Source organism: Sebastes fasciatus, chromosome 4 (genome assembly GCF_043250625.1).
Source record: "Sebastes fasciatus isolate fSebFas1 chromosome 4, fSebFas1.pri, whole genome shotgun sequence".
Lineage (NCBI taxonomy): Eukaryota > Metazoa > Chordata > Actinopteri > Perciformes > Sebastidae > Sebastes > Sebastes fasciatus.
In genome coordinates, this window is record NC_133798.1 from 13,730,940 (window position 1) to 13,752,527 (window position 21,588).

The following is a 21,588-nucleotide window of genomic DNA, read 5'->3' on the forward strand; positions in this document are numbered from 1 at the left end:
TTTGCCTGCTGGAGCTCGTCCTCATAACAACACAGCCAGAGGACGACGGAAGCAACGACATCAAAACCTCTCGAAACTAGTGTCGTTTACTTTCTATTTCACCGACAACCTACCAGCACCGACACCTACGGCTAGTTTTATAAAAAGCTTTTATATTATTGCTGTGATACAGCCACTACCTCCTGTTTATCTCATCTTACTGCCAGCTGGTTGACTTTGACGCAATAATATGCCTTCAGAGAAAACCTTCAAACAAAGAAGGACATTCGGTAAGTCTTCACAGCTTGTTTACCCATTTCACACAACAAATCCTCTGCTGTATGTCTTCTAAAGTACTGCTGTATGTGTGTAGCAGTCTTCTCTGAACTGTACAGGACTGAATTATATGGTGAATGTAGACAGGGACAGATAGTTGTTAGTTATTATCCCCAGTATTAGGCTTCATGTCGTCTTCAGTTTAGATGTGATTAACGCACAGGAGATGACGTCAGCCTGCTGGAGCTATAGTCTCTCCACAGATATTAACTATAAACGGAGGTCTGTTGTCGTGTCAACTTCTCTAAAAGACATTATAGTTATAATAAATGCTCTGTCACTCGTATTAGCCTACTTGCAGGTTTAAATATGGGCTATAATACAGGCTAATGGGGCTGTTTGCTGCAGGCCTCTCTCTCTCTCTCTCTGCCTGAGTGTGTTTATTTGCATCAGAGCTGTGGGAGAAAAACAAAGTGGTGTCGAAACGCAGGGCAGAGAGAAAGAGAGCTGCAGGATTGGGGGATGGGACAGTGTTTTTTTTTGGAGGAGGAGGAGGAGAGAGGAGTTTAGAAGAGGAAACAGATGCAAATGGCACCTAGAAATATAAGTTAACCTTTTGTTTCCTTTTGTTCCCGGGCTAGGCCACAGCCTCGATGCGGATTTAACTTTCACTTATGCTTTCCTAGTCTACAGACACAAAGACGAGGCCTGCTGGGCTTTTTTATGACTTATATACTTTGCTTTTCAGTAATTTAGTACATAAAAAGGTCTGCAGGACAGATAATAATGCATACAGTGCACTTTCATAGACTAAGCTACTAGAGTTACCCTGCACTATACTCATTTTTAACAGTCTCTTCTGCACTATATTCACTTTTAACAGTTTTCTTCATCTCCTTGTATTTTTATATCTGGTATATTTTGTTGTACTTTGCACTACTAACTTTTTTACTGCCTTTTTACTAACATGTTTTTGCACTATGGAACTGTGATGCGTGAAACTTGAATTTCCCTCATGATCAATAAAGTTACTATCTATCTATCTATCTATAACAGAATGTAGATCTGTAATTACTTCCGTATCACTCTATAAATGGTCCTTTAGTTTACTTTTCCTACGTGTTTCATGTCTTGAACAAACAAAGATGGAAACTGTTGCCTTTCAGTACTGGAAATATAATTCCCAGTATGACTAAAAGTAACCGACTTCCTGTTAAACGACACGCTATTGGTCCAAATGTGAACACAACCAGAGCACACGAGGACCAGGCAGCAGAGAGAAACATGGTGTCACGTGTGTTGAACTCTATTTGAAAACGTGCTAAAGTGAAGCTTTGAACTGCTAATTGTTAGTTATGGTTATATGTCACATGACTATATACTGGCCATATTTATTCAGTCTAGGAACAAACGTGTTGTGTGCTTTAGTGGTTGTTTACAGTGTTATAGTGTTCACCAGCTGAAAGTCATTATATAACATTTCAGTTTTTATTTGACCCCTGTGCCATGTCCCATGTTTGAGTAAATACTAGGGCTGTCAATGCGATCACACATTTTTTATCTGTTCAAAATGTACATTAAGGAGAGATTTGTAAAGTATTTAATACTCTTATCAACCTGGGAGTGGACAAATATGCTTGCTTTATGCGAATGCATGTATATATTTATTACTGGATATCAATTAACAACACAAAACAATGACAAATATTGTCCAGAAACCCTCACAGGTACTGCATTAAGAATTCAAAATATGATCAAATCATAACATGACAAATTGAAGCCTAACAGGCAACAACAGCTGTCAGTGTGTCAGTGTGCTGGCTTGACTATGACTTGCCCCAAACTGCATGTAATTACCATAAAGTGGGCATGTCTGTAAAGGGGAGACTCGTGGGTACCCATAGAACCCATTTTCATTCACATATCTTGAGCTCAGAGGTCAAGGGACCCCTTTTGAAAATGGCCATTCCCGTTTTTCCTTGCCAAAATTTAGCATAGGCTAAGTTTGGACTATTATTTATCCTCCTTTGTGACAAGCTAGTATGACATCGTTCGTATCAATGGATTCATTAGGTTTTTCTACTTTCATATGATGCCAGTATCTTCACTCCACCTTTAAAACTGAGCCCGCTACAACCTAAAAATCACACGTTGCATTAAAGAAATGAGTGGCGTTAAAACAAGCTTGCGTTAACGCGTTATTAATGTGGTAACTTTGACAGCAATAATATATATATATATATATATATATATATATATATATATATGTGTATTATATAAGTCAAGTTTACTTAAGATAAAAAAAATAGAAAAATGTAGACATTGCAGATAGAAAATATACAAATAAGTGACAGCTGTGTAAAACTGAGCCCGAAACAACCTCCGAAAGAATGAAGACCGGCCGGGTTAAAGTTGTGTTAATTTGTTAAAGAAATTAGTGGTGTTAAAACAAATTTGCTTTAATGCCTTATTATAGCATTAACTTGGACAGCCCTAGTAAATATACTTTTAATATTTCACAATGTTCATAATTGTAATGACATGACTCCATTTCTGAGTGTGAAACAGTTCACGTTGCATATCTGTATATTACATCATAAGATTACTCAGGAATCCACGGGGAATCTTCCAGATGTGCCAGGCAGTACTGACTAATTCCCCTAATATGACAGAACCGGAATTTATGAAAAAAACCCTCAGGCTTTTAGACCAACTGCTTCCCATTTCATTTCCTTTTTTTCCTCTTTTATTTGATTGTCAGCTGATGAGTTGGCTGTTTGTAGCTTGGTGTGGTCAATAGAGACCGATGACACACATACAGAGCTTCCTTGTTCCTGGGCGGTGAACTCATTGAAATGTAGTCATGGAACAACAATGTCCTACATTGCCTCAAGTTTAGCATGAAAATGGCAGCCTCAGGGAGGGAAACGTTTGTCAGTCAATTGAATCAGATATCCAAGCGCACAAATTGTCTTCTTAGCAAGCCTTTTTTTTCTAGAATGTCACAAGACTGGATACCAGTAACTCAAAGCAACAACTGTCTCTGACAGCCACCAGGGCCCAATGTGCTGCTGCCTTTGATTGGTTGGCTTGAGAAAAACAATGTTTAATTTCATTTTTACTATTTCTCCCAACGGTTTCATTGTAATTCAAAGTCCAAAAATATTGAGATATTTTTTCCCCCATGCTCAAGTTTATGGACTCATCTCCTTTTCACCATCAGATTGTTGTCAGTACAAAGTGCAGTAAGCCCAAGGTGTCATCTGGTGCCATTTATTTTGGCCCAGTTACAAATCACTTAAAACGGGGTTAAACCTCAGAAAGGAGGGGCCTGCTCTGCCCTAGGTCACCAGTGACTAAGTGATCCATCCAATCAGCAGCTGTGTTACTGACCTCTTGACCTATCATTGTTGAGAGACAACCTATTGTTGAAAAGGTCCATCTTCAACATGATTTTAAATGATGCTGCCTATACTTTATGGAGGACGAAACCTGCCATAATAAAAAATAAATGAATCAATAAATAAATGACTCGATAAAAAAATAAATATGTCATTAAATGCAACTAGAATAATATTAAAAATATATGTAGCTTTTAGTTAATTGATAAATTGTGACATAAATTGATATTTCTGTTTTAATTTGCTTTTTTATTTATTTATCTTTGTATTAACTTAATTATTTACTGTTGTTTAATTTTCCTTTTATTTATTTATCTTTGTATTAACTTATTTATTTATTTATATATTTATTTGTATGAATTTCTATATTTATTTAATTATTTATGGATTTATTTTGTATTTATTTTTGCATTTATTTTTTATTTATGTTTAAATGTGTTTATTTATTTCTGTATTTATGCATTTATTTATTTATGCACGACTTTTCCTTTGCATTTCACCCCTTATTTATTTCCCCAAACTTATTTATCTCTGTATTATTTTTTTTAACACATTTCTTTATGCATGAGGGGGCCGTCACTCAACATGTGTCATCATAGAGTAAATTACACAAATAAAAACATACATTTAAAACTATATATAAAATTAATAAATAATAAATATAAAAACATGTAAATACATTTTAAAATCAATAAAATATAAATACATTAATAAATGAAAGGCAAAGTTAAACAGGAGAGTAAATAAATAAGGGAATCTATACAATGATGAATAAATAAAGAAACAAATTAAAACAGAAATATCAATTTCTGTGAGGTGTGTGCTCAGCATGCCTGTCTGTTTGTAAGGGATACACACTGGAGTAATTGAGTAGAAAATGAGTGAATCATAATGTTTGTCTTATAATCTGCTAATCACTGTGGAACAATGTGGTTACACTATGAGTGGATTTTAGGAAAGCTCATTATGTTTTTCCACTGGAGCGCCTTAGTCCACTAAGCAGCCTGTTAAATTCACTTTCCAAGATATTTCTATTCTGCTTGATATTAAGCTTTGAGAATATAATCGCATTATGAGTTTTTTTTTAATGAATATTATGTTTCAAAGTAGATCTTGTAAAAAAAATAGTGTAAGACCAATTAGAGCTGTAACATTCTTTGGTTAAGATCTCAGTATGATATGTGACACATGCCCATAGCTGTTGAAACACATATTATAATAACAAACACCTCAACTGCTGCTCCTCACATGATCTTTAAATACGTTAATTCACACATAATTTATGCCTGGGTGGGGTGGCTGAAAGGTTCTGGTAAAACCTGCTTGTGGGTTTTGTTTTTGATGGCTTCTCTTTCTCTGTTCATGAGTTTGTATCTGTGTCTGCTTTGTTATTGACCTCAGTTGTGTTTTATCAGTCCTAGCTGACTCCCCCGACCTGCTAATCTCTATATGTGCTAGTACACTTCCATTAACCTGAGTCTGTTTTTCTGCCCTACAGAACAGAGAGTAGAAGATGTGAGACTGATCCGAGAGCAGCACCCCAACAAGATCCCAGTGAGTTCAGATATGCACATTCACTTGCAAAGCCAGTGAAATCCACTGAAGCAACACTATTCTCAAAACAATTATAGAAAAAAAAAATTTAAGGGCATCATATGATATGATATGATACGTTTATGAGCATGACGACGTGCTTAATGGCACGCAGGAAGACATGAGTAAGAACAAGACAAACATGCTGCAACGGAAAGTGTCACCACATGTTTCCTGGTAGTCCTCTGAACTTTCTGTGAGATGGTTTTAAATGTCATGTGTTGGCATCAGACACATTTCTGCGAGGGCTTTCTGCTTGTTGACCTCAGCAGTTGTTTCTATTTTTTTTCTGATGAGAAATGGTTGTAACTGCTCCTGCTAATGAGTCAGGTGCCGGGTGTCTCCCAGCAACCACAAATAAACAAAGGCACACCTCGTGTTTCACCTGCTGGTTTTATCATTTAGAGATTGAGTATCACCACAGCCTTCCATCTGCTGCCCCATGTAAGGCCTCTTATCGTCTTGAAAGCACCCCACTGTGTGTGTGTGTGTTTTTCCTGTGTACTCTCAGGGGGTTGTAAACTGCCTTGTCATGCAAAGTGTTGACAGCAGGGGCAGATGTGCTGTGTCACTGTAATGCAACTCCATCCAGCCTGTGGGGGGTGGGGGAGGAGTAGACAGATTGTAGCTCTCAGATCAGGCCCTGCCTCACTGAACAGTATGCCTACCAAACAGAGGTCAATGCATTTCTAAATCATTGCTCGGATTTCAGATCAGCAATTTAACTTTTCATTTTCATCATTGTTGTTAATTTAACATGGAATCCTGATTCTGATATACTTTATATACTTTATATGTATATATATTGTATATATAAACTGGGAAAAAAGGTTTGGAAACTTGTGTTTAACAAGAGTCAATACCAACAGGAGAATACACTGTTTACCATTGGCAGAGTATTTTGGCAAATTTTTCTTGGGCGCTACCCACATAATCAGCTGTGCTGCTCATCCCATAAATGCATGATCCTTACAAGTTGGACATCATTGTGAAGGTAAATAAACAGGCTTTCCAACAATGTAAAATACAATGCCAATTAGCATTGTAACAACAGAGAAATAATCCACCAAACGCAAGTTTCCAAACTTTTTTTTCCCAGTTTATATATATATCCACTGTATACGTTTGATTATTTTCAAACTTAATTTTGATTAAGTTTGTTTTTTTCACATTAGAGAAGATCTATCAATCAACTAGTCGATTAATTAACTAATCATTGCAGCTCTAATCTGAAATCTCTAAATGGGCACTCCACTGATTTTAAACATCATATCTGGAGGTCAGGATCTCTTCGACTCTGCTGCTGCAATTTTGACCATTCTTTTTTAAAAGTTCCCTAACTTTGTGGACGTGCTTTAAGGCTGCTTTACAGTAAAGTGATGGATTTCTCTGAACTTATTTGAGTGATCTAGCTCCGTAGAATGAACAGCGAATCATTCTACGTTATCATATTCATTTTGCTCATTTTTTTGAAAGTTGAGGTTCAAAGTGCCTTCGTTGGAAACGGTGCTTTAGAAAACGATCTCACCAGAAGGTCCATTTAGTAGCTGTTCTGGAGCTTTCGGGTCATCTTCATCAGCAGATATATATATATTGACATCCAGCTGTTTATTTTTAAATATCACAATATCTGAATTTGTCAATATTGCCCTGTCCTGATTACCATCTATTTGATCTGTAAACATTTTCTCCAATGAGTCTCCAGAAAATGTACTCATAATGTACCATGATATATTTGATCTGTCACACAGCTCCTCGTAGCTTACATTGAACGGAAGGTTATCTATAGTGTGCATAATATCCTATTAAGGTAGCATAAACACACACATCACTAGTCAAGACATTAGATGGCTCAGATAAGTGATTGAGAGGGTTTTCAATATCGATCGAGTCGATCAGAGATGCTCTGTGGCTGAATGAAAGGTTCAGAGCTCTAACTAATCAGTCGGTCCACTTAAGATTCACAAGGACAGTCCAGCAAGGCAGAGGGCTGTGGTCTTTTTTATTTACCCGATCATCTGATATGTGTGACTTCATCTCACTGTTGATCACGGACTCTGGACTCAGAACAGTTTCAGCTGTCGGGTATCGGGTTTAAAGCAACAGGAAGTACTGCCTTCATAAAGTTCCAGCAGAAGAGAAGGGGAGAGGTCAGTGACTGATGTGTGTTTGTCTCCTGTAGGTGATCATTGAGAGGTATAAAGGAGAGAAACAGCTTCCCATCCTGGACAAGACCAAGTTCCTGGTGCCAGACCACGTCAACATGAGTGAACTCATCAAGATTATCAGGTACACCTCACGTCCTCTCCTCTCATTTCTTATCCCCTCCTTTCTTTTCTTCTCCTCCCATTTCTTATCCGCTCCTTTCTTTTCTTCTCCTCATTCCTTTTCCCTTCCTTTCTTTTCCTCTCCTCCCATTTCTTATCCCTCCTTTCTTTTCCTCTCCTCCCATTTCTTATCCCCTCCTTTCTTTTCCTCTCCTCTCATTTCTTATCCCCTCCTTTCTTTTCTTCTCCTCCCATTTCTTATCCGCTCCTTTCTTTTCTTCTCCTCATTCCTTATCCCTTCCTTTCTTTTCCTCTCCTCTCATTTCTTTTCTTCTCCTTTCCTTTCCTCTCCTTTCATTTCCTGTCCTTTTGTATCTCCTTTCTTTTCCTCTCCTTTCTTTTCCTCTTCTCTCCTTTCCCATCTCCTCCTTTCTTTTCCACTCCTTTCCTATCCCCTGCTTACCTCTCCTCTCCTCTCCTCTCCTCCTCTCCTCTCCTCTCCTCTCCTCTCCTCTCCTCTCCTCTCCTCTCCTCTCCTCTCCTCTCCTCCACTCCTCTCCTCTCCTCTCCTCTCCTCTCCTCTCCTCTCCTCTCCTCTCCTATCCTCTCCTATCCCCTCCTTACCTATCTTCTCCTCTCCTCTCCTCTTCTCTCCTCCTCACTCTGCCATGTCCTTGTCTCGCCACCAGGAGGCGCCTCCAGCTGAACTCCAACCAGGCCTTCTTCCTGCTGGCTAACGGCCACAGCATGGTCTCGGTGTCGGCCGCCATCTCTGAGGTCTATGAACGTGAGCGGGACCAGGACGGCTTCCTCTACATGGTTTACGCCTCCCAGGAGACCTTCGGCGCCGCCACAACCGCCCAGTGAACAGCCTTCCTTCTTCTTCCACCCGGCAGGTGTTTTGGACAATTGTAGTTTTTAGCCCCCTCCATGTTTCTCGCCACACACCTTTAGTCTCGACTGTAAGAACTAAAACACAACCTGCTAAATCTAAACACAGCGTACGATAATTCCCCAGCTCGGTTGTGATCTCTATATTATGACTGCAATGAGCGGATAGCCTGTTCGTGTACCACCACACTCACCCAGTAGCATAGAGCCACACGGGTCGACCACAACAGCAGAGTTTAAGTAGAGAAATCCCAAATCTGACTCAGGCCGATAGAGTTAGTGTTTGTCTCTGCTTCTTTATTGTCCTCTCTGGTGAATCATGTCCGCCGTCATGGCAACGTACCGCCTGTTGACGGCAGTTATTTTCAGTGTTGTGGTTACGTGTCTCCTCGGCTGTATTTATGTTAATGTATATATACATTTCAGGTAGTTATATTACATAAAAGTGGTGAGGCTCCGCCACTTCTCTATATATACATTAGCCAATGAACAAAGCCAACCTTAATTTTAAGGTTTTTTGGAGACTAGAGAAAGTAAAGGCTGGGTTCACCTGTTTGTTTTTAACGGAGCATTTTATCGCAGTGAAAAGGTGAAACTGTGGAGTCTCGATCAGAGTACTTTTGCCGGAGAAAAAATGCTAAATGAAGTAGAGAAGATTAATCTACGCATCTCTGCTGCACGTCTCGTCACATCCTCTCAAAGGTCCTTCCTCAGTGTTTTTATCTCTCCCTGCCTTGTATCCTAAAGCATCTTCACTGTAACAAAAAATATGTTGGGGAAACTGCTTTTGCTCTCGAAATAGATGATTGTAGTTTGCAAAAAAAAATGCCTTGGTGTACAGATAATGTTGACTTTTACAGCTTTGAATATAAAAGGGGTTCCAATGAGAGTGTAACCAAGTTGAATTTGGACACACTACAGGAGCATGCATGTGTGAATGGAGGATGAGGGTGTTTCTGTAAATGCTGATGAGGGGAGGGGGTCGACATTTTCCTTTCCTTTCCTTTCTTATCTCCTTTGTCACAAGTATTTATGGAGGTGATCAAGGGATGAAGGAAACAAACAGGGTGATGAGCTTCATGTCTGACTGTCCATCTGCCTTTGACCCACGGGGCTGATATCCCACAGCTGTCACTGTTGTTCAGTTTCAGTTCACTGAAATTCAACAAGCACTTTCAGTGTGGGGGATCTGCCCGGTGGGTTTTTAAGGGCTGCACTCTGAAAGAAAGAAATAACTGAATCTCCTGTCTGTGCTCCTCCTCCCCATCCTCTTAACACATCGAGGTTTAGCTGCTTTTATATCGCAGTATTTTATCATTCGGGTTCTTTTTATTTTCTGTGATTTTTATTTCATTGTACAACATGTCTTTTCTCTTCGCTGTCTTCAGTATGTGAAGTAGGCCTACAAAGGTGACTCTTTTTTCCCCGACTAGTGAAAGCCACTGTGTGTTTGTTACAGAGGGGTGGAGCGTTTGTTTCAGTGGTCTTTTCTGCCTGCTCCTCTGTTTCACACACACATATCCACACACAGCAATATCATACAGCCTCCTCTTATGTATTTATGTTGGTATTTTGTAAACAATAAAAGGAGAAAAAAAAGATCAATCATGGGGTTCTTGTGTTTTTCTGCCCATGAATACATTTATCGCTTTTTGTGACGCCAGAGGGAGCTGCGTGAAATCTGATAAATTGCCCAAATGATGTCTCTTGAGTCAAGTGTTGGTTGGGGCTGAAGACCAAACAATCTGAGGGTTGTGGAGCTAGAAAGAAGTGAGCTTACCAGACCTCTGCTGCCCGCTCTCCAGCTCTGCTGCAGGCAGGCTACATTAGCCACTACTAGCATATGTAAAACGAATCTCCAAACAAACTGCCGGCGGTCACGTTGCATTGTGGGTAGTGTGAGTCAGATAATGTTACAGTGCCTCCGGGGTCTGAGAAGTGAAGCCATGCGGAAGTGCTTTAAACTTGCATTATTTCTAATAGCCAGCAGTATTAATACAGCATGATGTTCATTTAGTAAATGATGCTCCATTTAGAGTCAAATAGACCATAAAGCAGGGGATGCTCTAGGGGCGTGTCTACCTTGTGATTGACAGGTCGCTACTATGGCGTTGTCCGGTCTGGGAGTTGTCCAGGTTTTTGTCTTACAACTTTAGCCCTTTCACAGTGTGTTTTCAGTTCATGAAAGTTAATTATAACCTTTTTGGTCACATGAAAACGTCTTATTCAGCGTTCGTGTGTGCTAAGCTCCACCCTCTCGTGTCACTTCTGGTTGCAAAAAAACAAGATGGCGACAGCCAAAATGCCAAACTAGAGGCTTCAAAACGTCAGTCCATGAACCAATGGGTGACATCACGGTGACTGTATCCACTTCTTATATACAGTCTAGGGGTGTAAGTAAATATAGAACAAATTGAATATCATGTTTTGTGATACTGTAGCAATTCTCAAAAACACCGTATTGGTTTTTAATTAAGTTTACAGTTAAGTCAATACTTTATTTCATTTTCAAAGAGATGCACTCTGAAAGTTGCGCTATGATGTTGGTTTTTACAGGTCCCACTGTTCTGATTGCATAAAAAAGATTTTATGCTTATGGTGGTGTGTTCTTTATACAATGACAGAGTTCCTAAAATCAGATTAAAAAATCGCAATATATCTCCTTACTTACAGTATCGCAATATACCGCAACATATTGAATCGAAACCCGTTTCGTGATACGTATCGTATCGTCAGATCTTTGCCAATACACAACCCTAATACAGTCTATGTACTCCACCGAGTACTCAGCCTAATGAATTCAATGGAATAAGCCTCTCTCACAGCAGACAATTTGACTGAAATAATTTGACTTGAATAATAATAAAATATATAATTTATAATAAGATTAATGATGACTGAATTCAATTTAGCTGTGTGAGTTTCAGGGTCCTGGTGTTGTTCATGATTGCTCACTGTTATAGCTCACTGGGACACCATTGTTAATGTTATTAGTAACACTTGTGTTAAAACCTGATTTACATCAGTTATTTAGCATTTTTCTATCATATTAATATAGTGGGTTACTGCCAATTATTGTTAAGATGCATCACTCTTATTCTGTTAAGTTGAAATGTTTTGTGCATTTGTAATAAGACTTATCATTCAACTACATATAACTCTGTTTGGACAGTGGTTTAGTAATTTACAGTAGATGTACGTTTTCAAGATGTTTCAACAAGCAGGCTTGTTCAGTACTTTATTTATTTTAGGGAATTAATGACCTGGGAGGAGTATGATTACCTGTTGAACTCTGGGTAATCAAGAGGGAAAGAAATCACGTCCAGCAGAGAGTCACAGGTGTGAGGGTCGTGATTGACCAGAATTTCGTTGTGTTTTATACAGTATATAAGACTGTGAACTGTTTCGCTGACCAGCTCGCTCGGATGCGTGTGAGTTTGGGGACTGTAAATACTGTGAAAGTATCAAAACACTCAATCCATGAAAAAATACCCACAGCCCGTATTCAGAAAATGTGCGTTTGAAACAAGCCGTTAGGATTCCTGTCCATTTGTGATGTCACAAATATACACTATTTAGACCATTTCACAGTTTTTATCATAAACATTCTAAATGTGTCCCAGTTTATTTCCTGCTGCAGTGTATGTGAACAACATCAGCTGACAGGAAGTAAACATGGACCCAAGCTGTTGCCTAGCAACGCAATTCTTTTGAAATGCACTAAAATGGAGCGTTTCAGACAGAGTAAATACAGGTATATTCAGGCAGACTATATGAGAAAAATAGTTTTTTTTAAACATTACAGCATGTAAACATGTTCTATTAGAAACATAAAATACAAGTATGAACCTGAAAATGAGCATGATATGGGACCTTTAATGCAAGCTTGCTTAAAGAACAAACTAAAACAAAGAGTGCACTCAGGTTAACACGGACTAAAGACTAAATTCCTTGTGTCTTTGTTTTGTTTTCTATTCTATTTTTCATATTGTGTGGTCCTGTATTTTGATATGTGAAATACCTGCATTCAGTTAATACAAGGTTGAAACTGAGATACTGTGTTTGTGCTTGTTATAAGCTGCATGACTGAATACGTGAATTCATATATTTTTTCAGATGTTATTAAGAACAGGATTATTCCCGTAGCCTCTCATTAGTCATTAAAGAGAGTGAGAGTTATTGTTTTTTCACAAGTGTATATTTCTGCTAACTTCGTCAAGCTAAGTCTGTTGCTAGCTCTGAGCTCTCCTGTCAGTTCCGTTCTCTGTATACATCCATGGTCAGCTCCATCGGGGCCGTTTGAATGCATTCAACATAAATGTCAGTATATAGGTGCTCTGCAGTTGTAGCGTCGGCTGATTTGACCACGGAGATGTGAGTGTCGCTTATGGCTGATATTACCTTTAACTTATTAAATAAAGCATATACACTATGTGATGAGACAGAACATATTTTATTACTCAAGCATCCCTCAAAGTTCAGATAAAACAAGTTCTTAAACACAATAAGTAATAAAACATCTGACCTACAAATGAACTGTGTTCAAACAAATATTTCAAAAGCACATTTTTACTAAAGATGAACATGCATGCTGGAGCATCAGATTCTTACAGATTCAGATTCATGTTTGGCTTTAAGGAACCTGCAGAACTAAATAGTTCCATAAAACCCTACAAAAGTGGAACTATGTTACAAAAAAAACTAAAAAAGAAGACACTCTTTGGTATGATCTATGGAGGCAACTCTTTCTTGTACTGTGCAACCATTCACACATTTATGAAGTGCTTTAATGTTCATAAAGAGAGTATTTTAAAAGGGGAACTACGCCCATTTTAGACTTAGACCATAGGAATAACATGGATGAATTTTGAAAATGGGCGTAGTTTCCCTTTAAATGACCATTGAGCTGATCGATGGTTGGCTGGTTGATTCTGAGCCCCATATTTCTGTGAAAATGCGATACTCCAAAGACATTTATATTGCAATACAAAAGCATTATTTTAAACAACAGACAGAAGTTGTTATACATACTGAATATTCAGTATTTACTATTTTAAATAAACACCCCGTGTCCCGGTGCTGTGCCCTCCAGGGGCGCAGATAGAGTTTCATCTGAAGGACCAGCTGTCCTCGTGTCTGTAGAACTCTGGGTCCTGCCCAGCAACTTGCACTGTGAAACATTTTCTAACTTAGTTAGACTCCTTTCACTTTTAACAGTCCTGAATTGTCTTTTGCATAAAGATCGTACATATTAATTACAGATAGTCAGTTCCGCCTCTCCGAGAGTGAGGTTAGGATTAACGTCCGGGCCGCTCAACATTCATTCACTGACATCAACAACATGAAAAATGAAACATCACCAAACTGAACTGAAAACAAATTGGCACTTTTGAAATGTCCAACATTGGTGTGATCTGGAGATACAAAGACATTCTGTACCGACTGAAAATATTCAGTGTGATTGTCTTGGTATAGAGGAACAGTATTTGGCACTGGAGGCCATTTCACTCTCAGGTTGGCCCAGAGAGTAGGAAGGTAGAGAGGCTGCAGATCACCCAAAAGGGATGGATTAACCCCAGGCACTGGTGAAGGGACAAAAATGAATGAATGAATCCCTCTGTGATCCCTCAGCGGCTGAAGAGGGATTCCTTTTTCAAAGTGTGACCCGTGTCCCAGCACAGGGGTTAGATACTCCATGTCCATCAGGACATCCGCCACTTTGGCAGGCAGGGAAAATGCTAGTGATGGGAATAGAGAACCGTAGTTGTCCGATTCTTTGGCATCTCATGCCTCTGTGAGTATTGATTCCTCTTATTGATGCTTTCCGACCCGTACACATGCACAATGACGTAACGGCATACGCACGCTGTATCATTCAGTTTGTTTGGGAGCGGAGACATGGTGGAGAGAAAAAAACGCTCAAAAGCATGGGGCTACTAAACCTTAGGAGGCACACACTATTTTTCCCTGATAATGCAACACTGAACAAGAAATGTGTTAAAACCAACAGAATGAGCGTTAGTAACGTTACCTGTTAAATAATGGAGCTACTAACGTTAACGGAGGTGCCATTGAGTTACAATTATCAGGCATTCAAACTCTGCTCAGTAAAATGACATTGGGTGAAGGTAAATTACAACGTTATCATGATGTGTTCATGTAATCTCGTAAAATTAAGTTTTTGGCGAGAAACTTGAATAAAGGCATTTGATTGAAAATGTTTTCACAGCAAAATAAAATAGATACGAGAGAGAGAATTATGACCCGTTTAACTTCCTAACAACTTACCAAGATTTTTTTTAATCAAAGTAAATACTTAAATAATCATAATCATTTGAATTGTGTTTTTATGCAAATAACCACTATAACCCCCGGAAGCCACGGTGTAATTCAAACACTGTAATTTACCATGTATATAATGTTTATGTAAAATATATCGAACATTGAATGACATCAGATCGAAAATGTTATTCCTTCATTTAGCGCAGATTTCAAAAGTGGCAGATACATTTTCTGAGTGGCAGACAAAAACAAATACTTGTCTGCTACAGTGGCAGAAAGTGATTTCTTGTCAATGTAGTCATTAATTAATTGATAAAATGTGACATATCTATTTATTTATCATTGTATTGATTCCCTTATAGATAACGTGTCCTGTTTAATTTCCCCTTTTATTTATTTATGTATTATTTATATTTATTTTTGATTAATTTTTTAATTCATAATTTTTTTTATTATTTTTATTTAAAAATTGATAAAAATAAATAAACTGGAAAATTAAACAGAACAGTAAATAATTAAGGGAATTAATTCAAAATTAAATAAATAAAAAAGCAAATTAAAACAGAAATATCAATTTATGTCACGTTTTATCAATTAATTAATGGCTACATTTATTCTTAATATTATTTTTGCTACATTTAATGACATTTATTTATTTATTTTTTGATTATTTTTGATTTTGGCAGGTTCTGTCCTCCATACCTTCCAAGCATGTAGAACAACCTACAGTGGCCTTCAGGTAATGTAAAAACATGAAAGGCTCTCTCTAAAACTAGTGTTTGGTTTGTCCATTCAGGTTTACTGTAGATACATGGCGGTGCAATATGGCGGACTCCATGAAGAGGACCCGCTCCCTATGTAGATATGAAGAGCTCATACACTAATGAAAACATAGTTCTGAATATTATATTCCATTTCTGCTAATAGATTCTACTAAATCCTAAACACTGGACCTTTAAAATGTGCCATGTTGAGTTTTCTTGTAAACAAACAATAGTTAGGTTTACATTAAGTGTTTCTCACCATAATGCATTGTGTTTATCCTTACTCTGTAATCCTATGTTTTAAATCCTGCACCGTTTACATCCATGTTTACCACGGCACCGCTCATCAAACCATTACTCCATAGTGCTACAAGTGGTAAAAAATACCACAGGGTACCTTTTAAAGTGACTCTTTTTTGCTCCTCTTCAAGGAGGATGAGCAAGACACTCATTTTAAGCAAGTTCCGAGTATGTAGTGTGTTTGCAAAGTCGATATGTATACTACATTATTCCGCTTATTACACGGCTACTTACTTAAGAAATCAATATTTGGACACAAAAACAGTCCGCCTCTGTTATACATAGCAAGTATTCAACACAGCTGTGTAAAAAAGTGTTACCAAACACTAGAGTATGGAACTGGAAATTGTGGATGCAGGTTGTTAAAATTCTCTTTGTGAACTTTGATTGGGAGTTGCGTCCTAAAGTCGGCTTTTGATTGTCTTTGCTCAGCGCGTATTGAATTTCCTGATGTTATAAAACAAAGAAAGTTTGTTGATTTCTAGCTGTAAAAAAGTATGTATCATTAACTGGAACACCGCTCTTGTAACTGTACATCACATGCCATCTATGGACAGCAGTGAGCCGAACCTGATCACGACACATACTGTACTAAAGAACTGACATTTTAAAGTCTCAAGGCTTTGAATAGTATAAGAAGCGTTATACCAGCAGATTCAGTCAAAGGGAAGATAACACTTGTACCCACTTGACTTAGTGCCCAGGAGGTTATTAGGATACTGGAGAGTTGTGTCTTTGGTTTGGGAACCATCTACAAGACTATAAATGCTGAGTCATTAGCTGGGAAGCAGATTTTGAGTCTCTGTTTGTACTGCTGCACCATAGCTAAGTTCCAGCTACGTCTCTGAGATGAAGCAAGGCAGAGTTTACAGAACTCCAGCTTTTCATTTGTGGAGAACTGCAGAAGGATGAAAGCCAATTTGAAGACACAGACTGCGACAAGCGCTCCTCTCTTCTCACCAACCTGTTTCTGTTCCGTCCTCTCATCTCTCCGTAAGCTGCTGTAAAAGAACTACAAAAGATACGATGGGTTTGCGCTTTCAGATCAGCAGTCTTTGAACAGACTCCCGTTGCCTCGTTGTACCCAGAGGCAGGCTGTCTGTCTGTCTGTCTGCTGCTGCCGACTAGCTTCAGCAGGAACATGAGGTACAGCTGTGTTCAGATCCACTGGTGTATCTGCTGGTTAGTCCCCTGAGTCCTTACTGTCAGAGTGAGGAGTGTACTTCAGTCGAAATGTCCCTGTGAAACACAACAGAGAAACACAGTTGCTGTGTTGAAGCTTTGGCAATGCACAAATAATACATGCTTGAGCCAAAACAGTAGAATGATGAAATATCAGCCAATTCTTATGTATTTATGCAACGTATTCTCATGCAACGGTTCATATGATATCTTCTGAAAAGGTTATTCCTCCTTTTTTGTTCGTTTTCCTACCAATGTCCAGCAACACGTCAATTTCTGCTTGTTACATGCATACAGTCTTTTCAAAATAAATTTCTGTCTTTTTTTCCAACATACTATAATATGACTTTTTTGTGACTTTTTTCGACATACTGTACTATGAATTGTTTTACCACTTTTTTCCAACATACTATAATATGACTTTATCACTATTTTCGACCTACTATACTATGACTTTTAAATTACTTTTTTCGACATACTATAATATTACTCTTTTCGACAAACCATGTTATGGCTTTTTTCGACATTCTATACTATGACTTTTTAATCACTTATTTTGACATACTATGACATTTTTATCATTTTTCGACCTGCAATGCTGTGACTTTTTTCAACATACTAAACTATGACTTTTTTTTTACAACTTTTTTCCAACATACTATAATATGAATTTTTTTATCACTTTTTTCGACATACTATATTATAACATTTTTAGCACTTTTTGACATGCTGATACTATGACTTTTTTATCCCTTATTTCGACATACTATACTATGACATTTGTATCACTTTTTGACATGCTATAGTGTGACTTTTTTGACATACTATAACTTTTTATAATTGTTTTCGACATACTATACTGACTTTTTTCTACCTACTATACTATGACTTTGTTTTTACCAGTTTTTCCAACATAGTATAATATGACTTATCACTTTTTTTGACCTACTATACTATGACTTTTTTATTACTTTTTTCTACATACTATACTATGACTTTTTATCACTTTTTTTTCCCAGCATACTATACTATGACATTTTTTTACATGCTATACTATAGCTTTCTTATGATCACCTTACATATACCATGACCTAAAAATGTGTTCATTTATTTTCATGAACATTGGAGCTTTATTTAGCCTGACTTTGCAGTAGCTGTATACAGTATTGTTTACACTAAAACATTTTGATGCATTGTGGGCTCAATTTTTGATAATTAAAAAATCTAGCAAGATCATTGGTAGAGGACAGTCGGAAGATGCAGAGTAAGAAGTTTGTTGTCAATTGAGCAAAACATGTTGGAGGAGATGGGTTAAATTAGTTTTACAGTTTTTGAGAAAAACAGACTGATGGACTACATCATTTCTACCAGGTTGAAACATGTGACCATTTCTGCATTTGGGCCAACATTTTGGTGGAAGTTGCAAAGTTGTAGCACGTACAACTGATTTGTTATAATTTTCAAAGTTTTAAACTTTATACGGTTGCTGTAGCGCCACCATCAGGACTATTGGCCCATGTATCCAGATGAGGAAATTTAGCATAGGACTGGACCTATGTGCAAAGTGTGGTTTATTTTCATGCATGGGAATGCAGATTTCCTAGGTATAACAATAATATCCCGCAAAACAAGAGAGACCGGCAGCAGAGCAGCTGGCTGGCCCCTAATAACACATTCTTTGTTTTGCTCTAATAAAACAGAGAAGATTAACACTACCTAATTGAAAACATTACAGTCATAAAAATATCTACCCAATGAGTCTGCAGTGTGCCACCTAAGTTAAAGTGTTTAATTATAATCAATAAATAAACAATTAAGAGATTAATAAAATTAGCATTTAAAACGTGCATTCGAAAAAAAGATCATTAAATTTGCCAATTCAAAATTACAAATGAATAATCTATTTATAATGGAACTTTAGTTGATTAGTCTATCAGGAAATACTGAGCTTGGTTCATTAGTTCATTCCTTCACTCATTCACTCACCTTGCTGTGCTGAATCCATGGCCGGCTGTTTGCACTCCTCTGCTCTGTGTCCGTTGGCACCGCAGTTATAACACGACACATTCCCTGCTGCCCGCTTCTGGCTTACATTTCCCACAATGCCATGGGGCTGGTAGAAGGCAAAGGCTTGCTGCTGGTCATGTGACACGGGGCTGTGGCGGTAGAGGGGCGGTGGCACCATCATCGGGTAGGAGAAGGGCGTGGCCCCGGTGCCGGCAGGGCTGGACGAGGCTATAAGGGGGCTGAGGTGAAGCAGAGGTCCCAGGGTGAAGAGCGAGGGGCCGGCCGGGAACGGCTGCAGGTAACCGGCTGCTGCGTATCCAGGCAGCGCCCCGTAGGCGCCACAGTTGCCCCGACAACCGCAGGAGCTGCAGACACACATGGAGGGAGCATGACCTGAACTTTGATCCAACGAAGAGGCAGGAGAGGGGGAAGGAGAGGGGCTAGAAGGAGGCTGGGCCGGGTAGTAAGTGTTGCCGGGCACCGCAGCCACGGGAACACTGCTTGTGGTTGCCATGGGAACAAAGCCACCGCCGCTATTGGAGCTGCCAGACTTTGTGGAGGGACAGGAAGAGGAAAAAGAAGTAGGCGGGTAGGAGTAGTATCCAGACGGAGAAGGGGATGAAGAGGACGAGAGGTGGAAGTGCAGAGGTGGGTGGGAGACGTGGTGAAGGCTGTTGGAGGTGGAGGTCAGAGCAGAACTGGTTTCTACCATTAGACCCACAGCCCCTCCCGCCAGGCCACGGCAAACCAACGAGTCCTGGAGTGTGGAGGAGCCGTCCAAGTTCAGCCCGGGGAACAGGTTCTCTAGCCTCAACCCCATCCCCACAGTGAGACCCGCAGCGTAGCCGGCGCCAGCTACAGGCAGGCCCGAGCCCAGCGGCTTAGTCCTGTCCTCTGTGCACAGTGGAGGTGGCCGGGGCTTACGAGGGGAACTCAGGATGCGTGCTGGGTTTGAGACTGGGGAGAGCAGGGTCTGGGGGTAACTGGCCTGCGGGTGGTAAGGAGGCTGCGGGATGCCGAGGGGAAGGTGGGAGCAGGAGGGAGAGTGAGGAGGAGCTGGGTCAGTTTGGACAGGTAGGACCTGGGCTGTGGGGCGACTGGAGCCTGCGGGGCCGCTGGAATTCAGGATGAAGAGACAGGACCGGTCCTTCTCTGGACCCCCTCCTGCTGCATCTGAACCCGACACACCTGGAACACAGATACACGGTGGAGTGTTGAGAACTATGTGTGTATGTTGGGACTGAATGTCACTCATAAGTACATTCGGTATCAATAAAAAAGACACAATATCACAATATCAAGTATTTCATTTCCTCATTAATGATCTGGCTTATACAGGATGAATTACACCTACTGGTGATTCAATATTTCCAGTAACATGACTTCAGATGGTTTGGACATATCAAAAGGCACATTGAATGATAATCACATGCAGTTTGGGGTAAAAACCATGTAGTTTTTAGCATGCAGTATAAATGTGTTATTTTGGCCTATTCTAAAAATTATGTTTGAATATTTCTTAAATATTTTCTCACTGTATAAAATGACCTATGGTGACCTCTAGGATAATCACAGCCTCATGAAACTTTACAGCCACAAACTAAAGACCTAGAGCATTCAGAGGATGAGTGGCTTTCCTAGGTAGATTGACAATAAGGGGGTTAAGTATGGACAAGTGTGTAAAGAGGAGACTCGTGGGTACCCATAGAACCCATTTTCAATCACATATCTTGAGGTCAGAGGTCAAGGGACCCCTTTGAAAATGCAGTTCATGCCAGTTTTTCCTTGTCAAAATTTGGCGTCTGTTTGGAGCGTTAATTAACCTCCTTCTTGACAAGCTTGTATGATACAGTTGGTACCAAAGGATTCATTAGGTTTTTCTAGTTTCATATGATGCCAGTATATTCACTCTAGCTTTAAAACTGAGCCTACTACAACCTAAAAATCGCAAGTTGCGTTAATGCATTAAAGAAAATAAATAGGGGGAAATAACACAATGGGGGAATATGACTCAATTTCCACTAACACCACTTTCAAGCTGCTGCATTCAAGAATATGATTTGGCTTCTGTCCCTCTGTGATAATTCAATAGACAACTTACGCCTGTGAATGTCTCTGGTCCTGTCGAAGCTGGAGTCACAGCACAGCGGTGTTCGGGGGGAGCAGGAGGAGCTGGAGTAGCCCGAGGAGGAGCTGCTGTCTGTTGAGACGGGGTGATGGTGCGATACGGCGTCCACCTCCACTCGCAGCTCCCCTGAAATACACATCAATGCTTTAACCTTTTTTAATCCATTGCACTGAGCATTTTGGCTGTTTTAGCTGCCCAGTGCAACCACTGCCTCATACTGCTGGACACAAGAGTACCAAAGACACTTCACAGATTAATTATAAGTTACATTCAAATGAATCAACTCATTTTGGGTCACTGGCAGCAAACAGTTTGCCTGTTTTCATATCTAAACATTGTAAGACAAGCCAAACCAGCTGTGTTACCTGCAGTGGAGGTGGGATGTATTGAAGGTCCCATGTGACTGGAAGGCGTCACCCTGGCGATGCCGCTGCAGGGCCGCTTCTCCATCTTCATCTCCCTGCAGGGGGACAAGCACAGGCAGAGAGGTATGTATGACGCATCTTGTGGTTCATCCC

The 21,588-nt window shown here is 39.4% G+C and overlaps 2 protein-coding genes across 2 annotated transcripts in view; one reads left to right on the forward strand and one right to left on the reverse strand.

The window, feature by feature from the left end:
- Positions 1-4: 4 nt before the first annotated feature.
- map1lc3b (microtubule-associated protein 1 light chain 3 beta) lies at positions 5-10,012 on the forward strand. Its single transcript, XM_074632125.1, has 4 exons — positions 5-269; positions 5,155-5,210; positions 7,432-7,538; positions 8,206-10,012. The coding sequence occupies exons 1-4, from the start codon at positions 230-232 to the stop codon at positions 8,381-8,383; spliced, it is 381 nt and encodes a 126-aa protein (XP_074488226.1). The 5' UTR covers positions 5-229; the 3' UTR covers positions 8,384-10,012.
- Positions 10,013-12,841: 2,829 nt separating this feature from the next.
- zcchc14 (zinc finger, CCHC domain containing 14) overlaps positions 12,842-21,588 on the reverse strand; it is a 39,288-nt gene continuing 30,541 nt past the window's right edge. The window contains exons 11-14 of the mRNA XM_074632127.1: positions 21,436-21,530; positions 21,044-21,196; positions 18,922-20,130; positions 12,842-16,992 (exon numbers count right to left, since the gene is read on the reverse strand). Coding sequence (XP_074488228.1) covers positions 16,937-16,992; positions 18,922-20,130; positions 21,044-21,196; positions 21,436-21,530 — 1,513 coding nt within the window. The 3' untranslated portion in view covers positions 12,842-16,936. The remainder of the gene's footprint in view (positions 16,993-18,921; positions 20,131-21,043; positions 21,197-21,435; positions 21,531-21,588) is intronic.